Below are 16814 nucleotides of genomic sequence, written 5' to 3'. Positions count from 1 at the left end.
GAAAGAGATGATAACTTCAAAAATGGCAGGAGTCCAAGCCCATCTTTTTGCCAGATCTCATCCTGTCTCTCTTGCTGCCAGTTCTGCTGCTACTCTTAATTTTCCTTTAGAAGCTGTCTAGGTCCATATGATAACTGTTGCTGGTGATGTTCTCACTTGTATTCATTGACTCAGGTACTGAAAAGGGCTAGCCTTAGGGCTGCTTTTGATATATGCTCCTCCTAATGTTGTTAGTCGGGCTGTTTAAAAAGAACAGCCAAGGAGTCTGACCTTATCTTCATGTCTAACAACTAAGAAAAAGGAATAAAAATCCAGTTGCCTGTTCTTGAAATACAGTTCACTGGTAGACTGAAAATGATTGTGTTCAAATAAACCAGAGCTTGCAAGCTGTCTCCTGTTCTTCTGAGAAGTTAATTGCCAATTGCTGGGACAAGAACCTGTGATACCTTTTTGTCAATTTTTTATGCCTTTCAGGAAGACGTTTTCAACTACATCCACAATATTTTGTCCATTCCTGGATACAGTGCAGAGGAGAAGCATTCAGTGTGGCAGAAAGCTCTGGAACATATGGAGGTACAGAATATGCTGAATTGATGGCATTTCCGAATTTCAGCACCTCATGCTGTTTTGGAGGAGAGAGCACGTCCATTTCTGAAATGGCATAGCTGTTTGGTAGGAGAGGAGTAGCATTGCAAAGGGGGAGTTTGCAGTTGCTGTATATTTTACTATACTGTGTATGTATATCTTTGGTACATATGGGCCAAATACTGCTCCACTGATTAGGTGCAGAAATGGACTTGGCCACTGTGGTACCATCCTACTGTACCCTGCTAGAGTCCAGGGAAAACTCAGTGCAAAAGAAGGGTGAGTTGTCCATATGTTTGCTACTTTTTGTGAGTTGACACACAGTCATCTTAGCCTTAAGATTACCAAAGTAGATAAGTAAATGGCTTTTCATGCACTCAAGAAGGGTGGAGTTGGATCACACTTAGATGCTGAATAGGGTCTGGCCCATAGTGCTTATCTACTGTGCTATACATCCAAGCCCGCAAAGACATACCACTGTCATGCTCCCTACATGTGGTCTGTGTGGTTCTCTGCAGACAGCATTTCAACAGCATAGAGAGCATATGCAAAGACCTCTTATAGAAAGAAAGACCACACTCAAGCTCATTTTCATGAAAACTGCTGGGTTTATTGCTCACAAAGCACAGCACAAACATGCCCAGGTCATCAGGGTGTTCTTGTACTGTCTGCCCGTGGCAGCGGTGTGTCATAAATCTGTATGCCCCATCAAGCCAGTACAAGGTTCAGATTTTTCCAGCTTCCCCTTCTATACAGACCAACCCACATTACTAAGCAAAACAACTTGATTAGGAGCTGTGCATTTAGGAAAAAACATGTTTTGAAGAAGCTGCCTATTACATTCCTCTAGTATCTTGGATCATCCTGTACCTGTCATGCATCCTGATCTGTGTTCCTGTTCTTTCTTCATTATACAAGTATTTCACCGTTCTTGCTTGAGACATTTGACTTAAGCTGCCTTCCTGGCAGCAGTACACATCTTGTATCATTCTCTGTTATCTTGTACCAGTCTCTTATATGTATATTCCAGTCTAAGCTTGTGTAAGGAGCTCTAGTGAGACCTACTCTGGTCAGTGCCTAGCAAAGCCTTTCTGTGAGTAACATGTGCACTAATCAATGCTTATTATAAATACGGCTCCAGCACAATGAATCAATACCTTATGTTGGAGATGTCCCTGAAGAGGGGCTCCCTCCTGTGAGGTTCTTATATCAGAATAGGTTCTCTTTGCTGGAGAAGAGGGTTCTGCCACATATGCTCTAGGGGTGGGGGATCCCTCTTGCACCGTATATAGCCCAACTTGATGCCTTCATTCTTTAAGTATGGGGGTGGGGAACATTTAGATTAACTTCCAGAGCTGTGACAACGTGCCCTGCTCTTGGTGCTCACTTGGCACCGATCTCTTGTGTGTCATTTGGCAATGAAGGGTCAACGCTATCTTTTCTCGCCCCATTGTATTAATATCCCTGGAGGCCCTAGCTGAGGTGTTCCACCTGTCAAGGTTATGATGCCATTAGGGGACCTCATAGGTATTTGGACTGTTGTGAGTCTGCCCTTGTCTCAGGGGTGTGCTCCCTCTTGAACTCACTGATGAAAATGCCCTCCATTTTTGGGAGCAGTTACTTCAGTGAAGAGAGCAGGAGACATTTAAACTAATGATACCCTCCCTGTACTATCTTTTACCTGGGTAATGTATCCGAATGCATTCCAAATTCCTGCCAGCAGTTTCTTCCAAACTATATTTACTGATGTTATAATTATGAAGCTGAAAAACTGTTCTCTCTTGGTCCATTATTTTCACAATTGTTATCTGGTAGGTTTATAAAATCTTCCTTTTAAACTAAGTAAAGCATTTATCTTCCATAAGAATCATGTATCAAATTTCAGTTTACAATGGCCTTTTTCAGGTTTTTTTTTTTTAGTTTTATTTAGGAAGACAGAAAATTAACTTAAATTACACTGTTTGAGACTTGAGATGTGACTTCTGGTGACTTTTTAAAAATTCTGGTCTGTATTGGACTGATTTATCCAGAAGACAAAGCAGACAGATTAAGAAGTTTTGCCAAATTTCTGACCAAATGTACACCAGTTTGGTTAAAATATGCCTTATATTATGCATTAGGAGTGGAACGTTACAGTGCATATGCTGTGCCAACACTATGAATGTACGTACCTTATTTAGCACACTTTGGGGTCCTGGGTGCCATATTTGTATGTGGATAACTTTTATGAATATAAATGATGGTAGGAACTTAGGCATGGGCTGCATTAGAAAATGTTGTTGGCATAAGGGTGTGAAAAGATCACTGTCAGTAGCTGATGAAGCTCTGTCAGAAAAACCTTGGCTGGACACAGCTATGCTTACAGAAGAGAGCTTTTATTAGCATTGTTTTATATCACCTGGGTGGCATCCCACAAAGCAGCAGAAACTCCTTTCTGCCCCCATACACCAAAGGGCTGTGGTGGCAGAGCTATGGCAGATGCAGTACTGAAATGTAGACCAGTTCTTAGCATGTAATGAAATGTTGTGCATTAGAGCAGAATGAACGGATTTAATTCATAAAGGCCATTTTTCTTTTATCTGCTACCCTGTTATTTGTTGCATCATCTTGGCTAAAAAGTTTTCTGTTTTTTCCATTTTGAGGTGTCTTCAGTTACCGAGACGTTCACTTGTAGGTTACTAGTTTCAGTCCAGCTCGGGTCTGTGGTTATCAGACATAGATACCATTGAGTTGCCAATAAATGCCTTCTGAAATTAGGTTTTAGGTCTGAGTCCTCTCCCTGCAGTCTCAGCCCAAATGTAGGAGGTTGAAGAGGTACAGGAGGAGAAGCCTTCCTTCAATTCAGACCTTTGCCTCAGAGGTGTGAGGTCTCTTGCACTCTTCCGTTGCCAGTTCTGTACCTCCTTCAGTCAGCCTTCAGAGGAGTCTGTCTGGCACCAAAACTATATCAACTTGTCACCTTTTTTAATTGTCACTTCAAAAGCATTCTTCTCCCAGTGGTGTTCATTGCTAAATTTCACATGCTGTCACTTGGAGGTGTAAATAATATTACAGTGTATGTGGTTGCAGCATTAATGCATGATCCTATAGCCTGTGAAACTAAAGCTAATGGAGGTGGGGGTATGTTTTTCTGTCCCTAGGAGCTGCTTTTGCTGAGCCCTAGCAAAGCTGCAGACCTGATCACCACGCACTTCAATGATCAGCTTGAGGGGATCATTAACAACCTTCAGGTAAAGATGCTCCAAAAGGTGTTGGGTTGAACTGTGTTGTGCTGTAATTGTATTATGTTTCTCTTTTGGGTTAGCCATATGTATAGGAATCTCCAGAACAGATCAGACGACAGGACCTTCTATTCCAGCGTCCTGTCAGGCTATGCCCAGAACCAGTGAGTTGCCTAAAGTGGGTTGCTCTGGAATAATTCGCACCTTGGGAAAATTTCTTTTTCCTCTTGTTGCAGGTTAGCACATGGCTTGACGTAGGCCATCCAGATCCTTACTAATACAGTTCTTAATGTTCTCCTTCCATAAATACACAGCAAGAAGTCCCTGGCTCTGGTTCCTCCTAACACAGTCCTTGCAGAGACATGCTGGAGGGAGGAGGTAGGGGGTGGAGTTGTGGTTGTTCCTTGCCATGCACTCATTGAAACCTGCCAAGAAGCTTTAATTGACAGAAGGGGACATATGCATGTCCTTCTAACAACACTGTATAGACTCTCATTTCTTATCTATCCTGCAGCTGGCTGGGATACAAAAGCTTTTTTTGTTGTGGCTTTCTTCATTTTCTCCATTTTTGCTGTGATACCTGCCAAAATTATACATAATTTCACCATTCAATTGTCCTGGGTTGGTTGGTTTGTTTTATTTTTTGATAGATTGTTTGTTAGGTGGTTTCAGCAACTTCTTTTGTGCTTTATCTTGGGTTTGAGTTGCCCAAAGCTTTGTCCATTTTGGCTGATCCAGCAAATAAGCTGGATTTAGGAAGCATTCCCCATTTTGGAACACATTTGGTTGTCTGACTGGATATGAGGTCACCCAGGTGAATCCATCTCCTGTCATGTGGCCCTGTTCCACTAGCGCCCAAATCCCTTCCATAACTTCCCTGAATAACATCTGTAGGTGACATCTGCAGGGCAACCACCGGGAGCCCTATTTATGCCTTTACATCCTTGTGGAAGCCTCCAGGGTAGATGGTGCACTTGGCTGAGTAGTCCTACAGTTCCTATTCATCCAGGGGACTTGGATGCCCACCGCCAGGTATGTGGGCACTACTTTGGAGTCACCCACAAGAGCGAATGTGGATGTGGACCATTTCACAAAAGAGAAAATAAAATTATATGCCAGTAACCGGAGTTCTTGTGAGATGCATTGGTCTCAATAAACATTTGAACTGCCCTCTGTCCTCTGTCACAATAAAATATGGGCCTCTGCAGCTGAGGGGGAGCAGGAAATGCATGCTGCCTCTCTATCCCCTGGGGGCAGGGATGAAAGACAGACGTGCAGTTTCCACAGGGACTGCTAAGGCAAAAAGCCTGTAATCAAAGCTCACAAGCCTAAGATATGGCTGGAAGAGAGAATGTGTGTGTAGATAATGCATGTTAAAGAACTCCAGTTACTGGTAAGTTTGCATTTCTTTGCTTGACGGGGCAGCTCTGGGGTTTGAGGCAGGATGACTTGTAGCGGTCACAACACCAGTTAGACACCAGAGAGTGAGCACATGGTGGAGATGTTCTTTCAACAAGTGACACTGGTGAAAAATCTGTGGTCAGGAAGAAGCACAGACCAGTCTCTCCATGAGAACTGGTCCCATCAGAATTAATTGTAGTTCCTTCAGAAGCTATCATGTAAAAATTCCTCTGAACTACAACATAATGTTTAAATATTAATCTTTGTTTGTTTTCCCCATTTTGTAGGACCAGTTCTTGCTTTTCCAGTTTTTGAGGAGTCTTCTTGACCCGAGGTGTGTAAGTAAATCGAACCATTCGTAAATCAAGAATAGCTCAAAGCGTTGGTTATGTTGATCTTAAACAATGTATAAGCCTACAGCCCTGCAGCCTGTGCTTGCCCAACCCTGCCTTTTCAGGGAATAAAGCAATGTCCCTTTTGGGCGCTGCACTTCAAGAGGGATGCGGATAACCTGGAGAGGGTTCAGAGAAGGGCCCCTCGTATGGTTAAGGGCCTACAGACCAAGCCCTACAAGGAGAGACTAGAGAAACTGGATCTATTCAGCCTCCGCAAGAGAAGGTTGAGAGGCGACCTTGTGGCTGCCTATAAGTTCATCATGGGGGCACAGAAGGGAATTGGTGAGTATTTATTCACCAAGGCGCCCCCGGGGGTTACAAGAAATAATGGCCACAAGCTAGCAGGGAGCAGATTTAGATTGGACATTAGGAAGAACTTCTTCACAGTTAGTGGCCAGGGTCTGGAACGGGCTCCCAAGGGAGGTGGTGCTCTCCCCTACCCTGGGGGTCTTCAAGAGGAGGTTAGATGAGTATCTAGCTGGGGTCATCTAGACCCAGCCCTCTTTCCTGCTTATGCAGGGGGTTGGACTCGATGATCTATTGAGGTCCCTTCCGACCCTAACATCTATGAATCTATGAACCTTCCACAGGTTGAAGGCCTGGGCCCCACAAGAGAATCCACATCCTGCTGGTGACATTTGGGCCAGAAAGGCTCGTGTATGGTTTCCTTAAAGAGATGGGCCAGCTGGGAATGAACTGTGGTTGAGTTGATGACTCTGTGATCCTTTTTTACCTGCTTTGGATTGCATACCTGAGTTGCTCTAAGGCAGCCTTTCTCAACCCATGGGTTGTGACCCAAAAGTGGGTCACAAGAATATATGAAAGGGTTGTGAACAAACTTTAAACATGGATTCTCCTTTAAAGGAGTAAAATACTGGAAACCGCAGGTTTCTCCTTGCAGGCTGGTAGAATTCTGGCCTACAAGGGGCTGCTTGGGGCTAGGGGGAGTGGGAGGAGGGCTTGGGGGGTGGCATAAACTATGCATCGGGGGGCAGGAGGGCACAGGTGACATGTTGGTGTAGTCTGGTGGGGGCATATGCCCCCTCATATTTGTGCACCTCTGCAGCCCAGCAGGCAGGACCCAGCATGGGAGGGCAGAGCATGCCAGCGAGATTTGTTGCTGCCAGCATTGCTGGGGCTCCTGCACCAGCCGCATTGCCAGCAACATGAGAAGTGATGGTGGGGTTGGGAGAGAGCCACGCTGCCCTCTCCTCCTCCCACTGCCAGCTGCTCATCCTCTAGCCTGCCACCATGGCACAGCCATTATGCCACTCCCCTCAGGCTGCAGCTGTACCCCAGAGGGGGTGTGGGGTGGTCTGAGGGGATTGGTGATGGTGGTAGTGGTGGCTGGGCCATGGCAGTGGGGTAGAGCCACGACTCAATGTGCAAGCGGCTGGAGGAGGGACAAGATGAGGGCAGCGTGGCTCCCCCGACCGTTATGCCTAGCATGGTTGGTGGCACAGCTGGTGCAGGGGTCACAGCGGTGGTGGCAGCAACAAGTCTCACCCCCCCACTCTGCCCCCCTGTGCTGGGTCCTGCACACAGGGCTGCAGAGGTGGCTCTTGCTCATGCCAGTCTGGCCAGGCTGCAGCTCCGTGCCCACTGTGGGCGTACAAATATGGGAGGTATGTGCCCCCCCATGCTCCACCCCTTGCCTCATACACTGGGGGCTGAGGACTGGGGGTGGGGGGCAGTGGGTTGGGAATGAGGGGCACTGGTGCGGCCAGGGGGCTGTTTTCTATTTAAACTATTTACTGATTCGGGACCTAGCATTTACAAATGGGTCGTGGCACAAAAAAGGCTGAGAACCACAGCTCAAGGGACTGCACAAGGAGGGCTGTGAAATGATCTCCATCTGCCTGAGCTTCTGCACCTCATGTGTGAACACTGCCAGTTTGCCTATATTTTTATTTAGGGGCTCAGAACTGAGCACATAGTCCTTTTTGTGGTCACACCAAGAGCCCAATAGAAAAATGCTTATTTCTTCGCCTCTTGTTAAACTGCCTTTTTATTACAGCCCCAAAATGCTGCCATATTCCATTGCAGCTCCCTCTCTCTGCTGAGGCTTGTCTTCTTTTTTCCCCCCAGCATTGCTGTTACCAGGTGTCTCCCTCCAATTGAATATTCATTTCAAGTGCTACACATTGTTTTTTGGGGTTTTTTTCTTCCTTCCGAGACATTTATGTGGTACTCAAGATGCCTTCCAGCAAGTGCTAATGTAACTTATTTTCTTTTGGAAAGTGGAGCTCAAGAGCTCAACCATTTAATGATTCGTGCTTCACTGGAAGAGAAACAGGGATGAGGGAGGGGGAAGGAGGCATACATTTAAATTCCCAGCATTGCCAGCATCCCTCTGGGGATAGCTAAGCATTCCCTGAGTAGTATCAAGTGTTATGTTATGAAAGGCAAATGGGAAGTTTGGGTTTTGATAGGACGTTAATTGGATTTTTCAGAGTTAGCTCTTACTCCTACTTCTAAAGGTTTCAGCAAATGCTGCAGTCCTGGTCAGCGAGCCTGTCTGCATGCCCTCTGCATTTAGCTTGCAATTAGAATCATAGAAAATGAGGGTTAAAAGGGACGTCAGGAGGTCACATCTAGTCCAACTCCCTGCTCAAAGCAGGACCAGCCCCACCTATATTATTCCAGCCAAGGCTTTGTCTGGCCAGGTCTTAACCTCCAAGGATGGAGTTTCCACAACCTCTCTAGGTAACCTGTTTCAGAGCTTCATCACCCTCCCAATTGATAAACTGTTCGAGCACTTGTGATGAACATAGTGGAAGGGGACTGACTCATGGGCACTGGTGCAGTCCACTGCATCTATTCTTAACCATCTATTCAAGGATTCCATAAAATTGCCACAAGCCCTAGCCCATAACTACAAGGCCTGTAATTACAGAAACATCATGCCAGCATGCCATAGGTAAATGCAGGGGGAGAGGATGCTACTGTCAGTGCCCTAGCCCCACAACAATAGAAGTAATTGGTTAATACCTGCTTAGACTAGGGATGGCCAACCTACGGGTGCCAAAGGTAGCATGGGTAGCCTGTGTGGGGCACATGGTGGATCAGGAAGGGGACAGGCAGCACAGTGGCATATAAAGCAGGAAGCAGAAAACAAAGCAGCAAATTGGGCAGGGAGTACAGGAAAGGAAGCAGAGAGCAAAGCAGCCAAGGAGTACATGGCTGGGAAGAGAAAGCAGAGCAGCAGAGCAGGCAGGGGAAGGGGATTGGAGTGGCACTTGGGGAGAGTGCAGGGCTAATTTGTGGCACATCTGCCAAAAAGTTTGGCCCCTCACTGGCTTAGACAATCCTAGGAAAAGGACTGTGCCCCATGCCACAGAGGAAAACTGATATCCACCATGCTTCATTCTGATCTGGCCTAAGGGAAATTCTTTCTTGATACCAAATTTTGGTGATCTGTATGACTTCTGAGCTTTCTAAGCATGAATGGGAGCATGAGTGTGCCCAGCCAAAACCCTCAGCTCGAGCTGAATGTGTCACAGGAAGGTGGAAAGCCAGGCTCCCTTTCTTTCGTAAGACAAGGTCTCCATGACCTTGGCCAATGTAGGGACCCTTCTTTGTACCTCTTCCAGTTTAAATGTATCCTTTGAACATGTGTGCCCAGAACTTCAGGCAAATATTAAGAGCATGTCTCTACTGAGTATGCCCCCCCCCCCATACATCCTAAAATTTTATTAGTCTCTTTTATAGCTGTATCACATTGACAGCTCATGGGCTTCTTACAGCTGACCAGTGCACTCAGGTACTTACCTTCCTCAGTTCTCTCTAATGCACATGCCCATGACTTGTAGCCAGAGCCCTTGTTGGTTCCTCAGTACATGGCTTAGTATTAAACTACCTAGAGAGGTTACTTAAAAGAGGTGGTGTGTGTTTGCAGTAGAAACAATGGAATGCAGTGGAGGTGGTGGACTCTCCATCCTTGGAGGTTTTTAAGGCCTGGCTGGACAAAGCCCTGGCTGGAATGACCTAGTTGGGGCTGGTCCTGCTTTGAGCAGCGGGTTGGACTAGATGTGACCTCCGGAGGTCCCTTCCAACCCTCGCTGTCTATGATTTTATATAGGAATTCTTTGCAGAACTTTTCTTGTTTGAATCCTATTGCTAGGAAGCCAGTTGTCAAATAAGTGCTGCTGCAGCTTAGTTTTGTGTGTGGCTGCACTGTTTATCTTACTGTATTGCTACCAAAGCATTGTGACAAACGAAACGGTGAGGCAAGACATCAGCTTGGGTGTTAATTTTTTTTCTCCTCCCCAGGAAGAGGCTTCATAAATCTCCAGGTAACAAACTGATTCAACTCTGCCCTGAAATAATTAGGAAGTGACTGCTTCCCCTGTCGTCTGTCATATGGAAACCTGTTACACCCTCTGCTCAGTTCATCACCAGGAAAGCCCTTGTAGTAGCAGAACTATCCGTTTTGTAAATCTGACCTAACAAAATATCTCCCCTTTGTGTGCAGGGCTGACATTCAGCAAGCTACGTCAGGCCACACAGCTTGTTCTCTCTCACCATCTGCCCTTCAGCAAGGTTCACATGATTGTTAATATGTGTAGCCATGTTGCAAAGCTCATTAATTCTTCCTGGGCTGTAGCAGGATGCTCAGGCATCCTGAATCATAACAGTAAATAAAAAAAAAAAAAAAAATTCTCTGTCTGGATTGCACATATCAACATGATCACAAAGCAAAAGCTAGGCAGGACCCTAGATGGATTGCAATCTAAAGGACTCTACTAAATGTATGGTTGTAGAGCAAAGGATGAGACCCGAATTGCTGGGATTCTGCTTTGCTGAAATCATTCCCTGACTCATGTTATTCTTGAAATTTTCTGAAGAGATCTTAGATTTTTTGGAGTTACAATAGTTCCATAATTCATAATGCATAAACTTGCACCAGCTATATTTTGTTGCCAGTATAATGGTATGTGTAACAAGGCATACTTCAGCATACCGTTTCCACTTCAAAAGTAGTGGAACTCCTCCGTACTAGTCTGCAAACTATTTTGTATTTATTACTGAAGGCCTAATCTCACTTGTATCTTGTGGCAACTGAACGTTTGTGAATATCCACAGTAAATACATGAGGAAAAAAAAGCATAATTCTAAAAATGTTCAGACTTTACATGTCAGAATGAAGCACTATGATTCAGGTCCTTCCAGAAACATCTGTCTCTCTCCAGTCAGTCTGAATGTTTATATCCTCTTCCAGGATGAGTTGTTTTTTGTTTTTGTTTTGTGTTTTTATTAAAATGGAGGAAGAAATGAGTTCAGTGTCCCAAATACAAATGATTTCCTGACAGCCAAGGGGGCCAGGTTCATTCCTTTGGTGTAACAACACTAAAGTGAGTAGAGCTACATCAGAGATTAATCTGGCCCATTTAATTTAGCTAGAGGTTTATTTTAAAGTAGGTACGGGGGGAGGAGGTTAATAGAAATTGCCTTGGGGGAAATTAAAACCAAATGTCCTTGTGTCCATGACTGATAAGCAGTGATAGAAAGTAGAGAGTAAATGGTATTGCTACAGTTCACTTATCAAAGCCTTTTTTACATTTTCATTTCCTGATCATTTCCAGGGAGAGATGGAATTTCCATTGCAAACACCCACAGCAAAATTCATCCATTTCTGTTGTGCGTCTTGGTAAGGTGCTGCCAGTACCTACCGAAATGCTGAGAGCTGCAAGCATTTAATATCTGTATTCAGGACAATCTGCATTTCTGGCTGTGTTAATACTGGCTTGACAATCTTGCCAAGTTAATCAGCTCACTACAATGTGGTTGGGGCAGAGAGGCTCTTTGGCACAGAGGTGTTGGGGGAAGGTTGCTGGTAACACCCCTTCCTTTTGGAGAGGCCAGGGCTAGGGCAAATGTGGAGGTAGAAGGGACCTGGGTGAACCCTTTTCCCCCTGTATATGTAATTGTCCAGCATGTTCCTTTTTGGTAAGGCCTTATGTACTTATGATCCTGCTCATCTCTTTATCTTCCCACTGTGGTGCACTCATCTCTTGTAAAACTGCTGCCTTCTGTGCTCCCTGTCTCCATCCTGAACTCGCCTCTTTTAGCTGATGCATCATTTCTTGGTGAAGAAAGGCAGGGGGGACCTTTTTAATGACGTGTCCAAATTTTGATTGATCACTGTACTAGCAAGCCTCAGGAGCTGTCACTCAGTTGCAGCCTATAGCAAACTGCAGCACTCCTTCCTAATCCTTCTTCTGCCAAAGTGCTAAGGAAAGAAGTCGGGCCTCTCAAGACTGGGAGTCCTAACAAGTGCTGGTGTCATTTCCAGGCTAGGTGTGTGTTCCCATTTATCTTATGTGAAATGCCCTGTGCTCATTAAGAGGCCTTGTCTTTTAGGACTCATGTTTTCACATCTCTGAGAAAAAGCAATGGTTTAATCTGGGATGAAACTTTCTTATAGAAAGCCTTTTCTTTTGCCCTGGGGAAGGGATGGAGGTATTGTGTTACCTGGGTGACTGGCTTGAGCAAGCACTTGATCAGGGTGTGATTCATACCTTCAACATAGCATCCTCCCTCTTGAGCTCTGGGGTGGACAGTGAACGTGGGAAGCTGGTTCTGGATGCTACTCGAGAAATGCATTTCTCTGAATTCTGGAAGGGCCTTTGTTTGCCTGATTTCAGGAAGAGCTTTTTTGGGCACCCTTTTAAATGTAAAGCCTGAATAAGCCATTCATACACATTGTACCTGTGGCTGTATCCATGTTTGGGGCACTGAAAGGTTTCATGGGGGTTTTGCATTAGAGTTAGGCCAAGGCCATTTGTAAACAAGCAATTCACATTGTAGACATTTGTCAGGTTTCCTTCCTTGGAGTATCGAGGCGCTCAGTTGGGGTGCCCCCTTCCAGATAATCTTTATGGGTAAATCCTGTTAGCCCCAATGGTTAGCAGATGTCGAAGGAGGTCAGATAGCATGTTGAGTCTGTGTTCTGTAAGGTTTGCCCTATCCACAGTCTTCCCCCTTGCGAGATGAAAGCACAGACATGAGAGACAAGCCAATGAACTGTGGACTTAGAAGGTGGCAGCATAGAGATGGATGTGCATCTGCATGACAGCACTGTAATATGGGGGCAGCTTATGGAGAGGAATTGAAAGAGGAGCTTCCTTGGAAAAGAAGCCTCTATAAATCTATTTGTCTTGTAGAATTAAATCTACAAAACTTGCGGGCAGATTTCCAAGGTCCAGGTAGTCTCTTACATCCTTCATGCTTATGTGGGTTTATTTCATCCTAACATTTTTCATTATATATGAGAGTCTAAAAAACTTACACTTTTAAAGAAGTGTGCAATAAAATAAGATAGAAAGAAGAGGACCCGATGTTAATGTAGTTATGGCTTTACTAATTCTTCAAACAAATATGGAGGTATCTGAAATGAAGCATTTGGAGATGTTATCAGACTTTGTTACAACAGTTAATATTGCCAAACCATTTCAGCAAACTTCTTTTCATCTTCTGAAAATTCTGGGCTGATGTGAAGAGCTCTTACATTTTTGACAAATAGAAGAGATAATTTATACATTTTTCAGGCCAGAAGGAAACATTCTGTACATCTTGTGTGACCTCCCGAGTAGCATAGGCCAGAGAACGTTGCCCACTGATTGCCACAGCAAAGAAAATTATTCTCTTTTGTTATACAAGTGAACATTTCTGGTAGAAAAATGAGATGTTTCATATTGTGGATACATATTTTAACTCTTTAAATAGGTGAATATGAGCATCAAATGAGAGGCCAAGTTTGGTAGTTATTTGGACTTGAACTAGAAGGAAATATGGAAAGCTGCTGTTTCTGCTCCCAGCCAGCCGCTTGGGTACTTCTCCAAGGTCACTTGAGATTGGGAGTTGCTGGTGATTCCCCTTCTGGGATCTGTTTCTTTGACTAATGAGAGGTGGTACAGGGCTATCTCCTGCTGCTTTTAGGCGGGACTTCTGCTGCCTCCTGCATCTAAGAAACAAGCAAGTGTGGTTGGGAGGGAAGCCATGTTGCATGCTAGCACAAGCAGCTGTGCACAGCAAGGCTTTCCACTCATTTAGAAGCAGGGTGCATTCAAGAACTCACTCAGGAGAGAGAAGGGTGGCCTTTTTCAGGATGTAAGAGGCTATGCTTAAGTGAGGGTTGAGGTGTGTGGGACAAAAACAGTCTTCTTACAGGCTAAGAAGTGATTTGCTTTTGAAGGACATTTTCTTAATGACCTTTCCCTGGGCTGTCAGCAGTACCATAGCACTGGTTCTTCAGAAGAAGTAGGATGATGTTTCCGTGGGTGGCTGCAGATCTTAGACTCAAAGCCTCCATCCCTTCCCCAGCCTTGGGCTGCTGTCCAGCTCTCAAGTGTGGTACTTGGTGACTCTTGTCTGTAGTTAGCATTTCTGTTAGCCCAGTTTCACATGCATGCCTTTTTTTTTTTTTACCAAGTTGATGTTGTCTGCTTCTGCTGGTACCTTGTGACGTGCCAGCTTTCTGTTTTATAATGGTTTCTCCGTATTTGTAACATAAGAGCGAAAGCTTCAAGAGGGCAATTATGCTGCCTCACCATGGTCAAATAAGGCTAATCCCAGCTTCGTCCTGCAGGAGTCAATCGTAATGCCAGAGGAGTTTCCAGATGCTAGGTTGTGCATGTGAGCCCAGATCTCTGCACTGTTTTACCTCACTTGCTTAAACTCGCCTTCAGGAAGAAGCTGTGTCCTCATTGTCCTTGCTTTCTTTTTTGTGAAGATATAGGGAGGAAGGCATGATAAAAACACGTGCTATTAGCCAGCAGTTGGAAAACAGCAATACAAAAAGAAAAGTAGATCAAAATACCAGGTGGCTTAAATTAAAAAAAAAAAAAAAGAAAAACAGTGCAGCCAGGAGGAAACAGCCTCTATTTTGAGTAAAAGTAACTTTAAAGGAACTGAAAGGACAACAGATGCCATCCCAGCTCTGCAAAGCCACCACACATGTAATTGCCAGTTGACGGGAATTCTAATGCAAGGCAAAGCCTCCACATCACAGCTCTGAACTGCCAAAGCCTTTCACCATCAGAGCCTGTGACGTACCTGGTCAGCGAAGTACAACTTGTGGAGCAGCACATTAACAGTAATGCCAGCTCTCATTAAAGAATCACAAGACTCCTGATTTCCAAGTCAAATTAACTTAAAAAGATGAGAAATAAGGGAAGGAGAGAAACCCGAATCATTGCTCTCCTTAGTTGGCATGGTTGGGATGAAAAGACTCAAGAAAGACTGATCAAATCTTGGGGATTGTTTCTTCTGGTGCAAGTAGAGAGTGCCAAATTGGTAAGTCTGTGGAGGGGAAGGAGTGGAGGGGCAGATTGAGAACCCCACAGTGAGGGATGGAGTGGGTCAGGGACTGGAGTGAATGGGGTCCTGGGGCCGGGGCGAGTCATGCAACAGAGCTGTGGGCAGCTGTCTGTGTGCGTGCGTGTGTGCCTGCCTGCCCCTCAACTCCCAAGCCACAGCCCCCTCCAGCCCTGCTGCTGCCCCTCACTCCTAACCCACATTACCCTGCATCCTGCAAGGGTGTGCAGGGACCTCCCATCCCTGGGCTCCAAACCCCACACACACACCCAAAGCCCCCCAGACCTTCACAGATAACGCCCCCTCCCTTTCAAAAATAGCATCTCATAATTTATATTCCTAATATCAGTGGCGACGTGTAGGGGGTGCACATGCACCCCCTGAGAGTGCTGGTGCACCCCCTGTCAGGCCATGCTCCCTGTTTAGAGCACTGGCGTCCTGCTGCAAGCGCCAGCTGGGGAGCAGGGCTGCCAGCAAAAGTGAGATCAGATGCCAGGGGATCTCCCAGTCAGCGGGATTGGCCACCGGGGAACACCCCCCTCCCCTCCCCCCAGTTGCTGACTGGTGTCAAGAGGCACCAGTTGCCCATGCCTAATCTCTTGATATTTAAGAGTTAGTCTCATGATTTTTGACGTGGTGGGGTTGGCAATGCTGCATTAACACTAGCGTTACAACAGTCCTGGGTGACTTGCATAGAGGTGTCAGTCATGCAAAATTATGTTAGACTTTTGTGATAGATGCTAAGAAAGTAACTGTAAGTTGTTTTTTTTGTTTGTTTGTTTTTGTTTTTTAAAACCTTTTGCTGAAGATGCAATACAAGTTTTGAACACTTTTTGTATTGAAAGCTAGAAGATTTTTTCCTTTTGGTATGGAGGGACCTTTTTTCAAGGCTACATTGGCAAGCGTTAATGGAACTGCTATTCTGTGATCTTCCCTGTGGGGACGAGTGCGCTTACTTTAAAAATACATATTGTATTGCAGCTAGTACCCGCCCTTGGCATCTGGAAGGAATGCTTTCCATTTCCATTTCACAATCCACAATAGCATGTATTTGATTTCTGTTTGGAGAGTGTAGCAGCCAGATATTTGTATCAGATTGTTAAGGACAGAAGCAAAGGACTTAATTCAGCCTAATAGGATTGCTCTTCCTTATGGCAGGGATGGGTTTGACTTGCGATGCAGGAAGGAGAATTGGATTATGCATAGTGGCCCTGTGGCTGGATGTTGACACGTCCTCCAGCGAACAAGAAACATTGCGTGACAAATTCCATGCCTGCTGAGCTACTTCTGGTCATAGCTTTTAGGTTCATCATAACTGGAAATAATAGAAGAGAGAGTTTAACCCAGTCCAACACAGTTGGGTTGCACTTTTCTTTCCCTGAGTGGGGAAGGCAGGCATTTTTTCTCCCTGAAGACTCTAGCACAGTGGTTCTCAACCTTTTTGGACTTAAGGCTTACCTCAGTGACCTCAGTGCACCCCCCAAGGCTCTGTCCTTGGACCCATATTGTTCAACATCTTCATTAATGATGTGGATACTGGAGTCAAAAGTGGACTGGCCAAGTTTGCCGACGACACCAAACTTTGGGGCAAAGCATCCACACCAGAAGACAGGCGGGTGATCCAGGCTGACCTGGACAGGCTCGGCAAGTGGGCGGACGAGAATCTGATGGTGTTCAACGCCGATAAATGCAAGGTTCTCCACCTTGGGAAGGAAAACCCGCAGCATCCTTATAGGCTCGGCAGTGCTACGCTGGCTAGCACTATGGAAGAAAGAGACTTGGGGGTCATCATTGACCACAAGATGAACATGAGCCTGCAGTGCGATGCTGCGGCTAGTAAAGCGACCAAAACGCTGGCTTGCATCCATAGATGCTTCTCAAGCAAATCCCGGGA

The 16814-nt window shown here is 45.3% G+C and overlaps 1 protein-coding gene across 1 annotated transcript in view; it reads left to right on the top strand.

Annotated features, from left to right (window-relative positions):
• LOC102379968 (vacuolar protein sorting-associated protein 8 homolog) overlaps positions 1-16814 on the top strand; it is a gene marked incomplete at its 3' end in the record, with an annotated part of 129230 nt that overhangs the window by 82783 nt on the left and 29633 nt on the right. Inside the window, exons 35-37 of the mRNA XM_025216841.1 lie at positions 475-573; positions 3726-3815; positions 5495-5541. Of these exons, the coding sequence (XP_025072626.1) occupies positions 475-573; positions 3726-3815; positions 5495-5541 (236 nt within the window). The remainder of the gene's footprint in view (positions 1-474; positions 574-3725; positions 3816-5494; positions 5542-16814) is intronic.

This window comes from Alligator sinensis, unplaced genomic scaffold (genome assembly GCF_000455745.1).
Source record: "Alligator sinensis unplaced genomic scaffold, ASM45574v1 scaffold1264_1, whole genome shotgun sequence".
Classification (NCBI taxonomy): Eukaryota; Metazoa; Chordata; order Crocodylia; family Alligatoridae; genus Alligator; species Alligator sinensis.
Note: the sequence above shows the minus strand (reverse complement) of the source record. Positions and strands in the feature narration are given on the sequence as shown.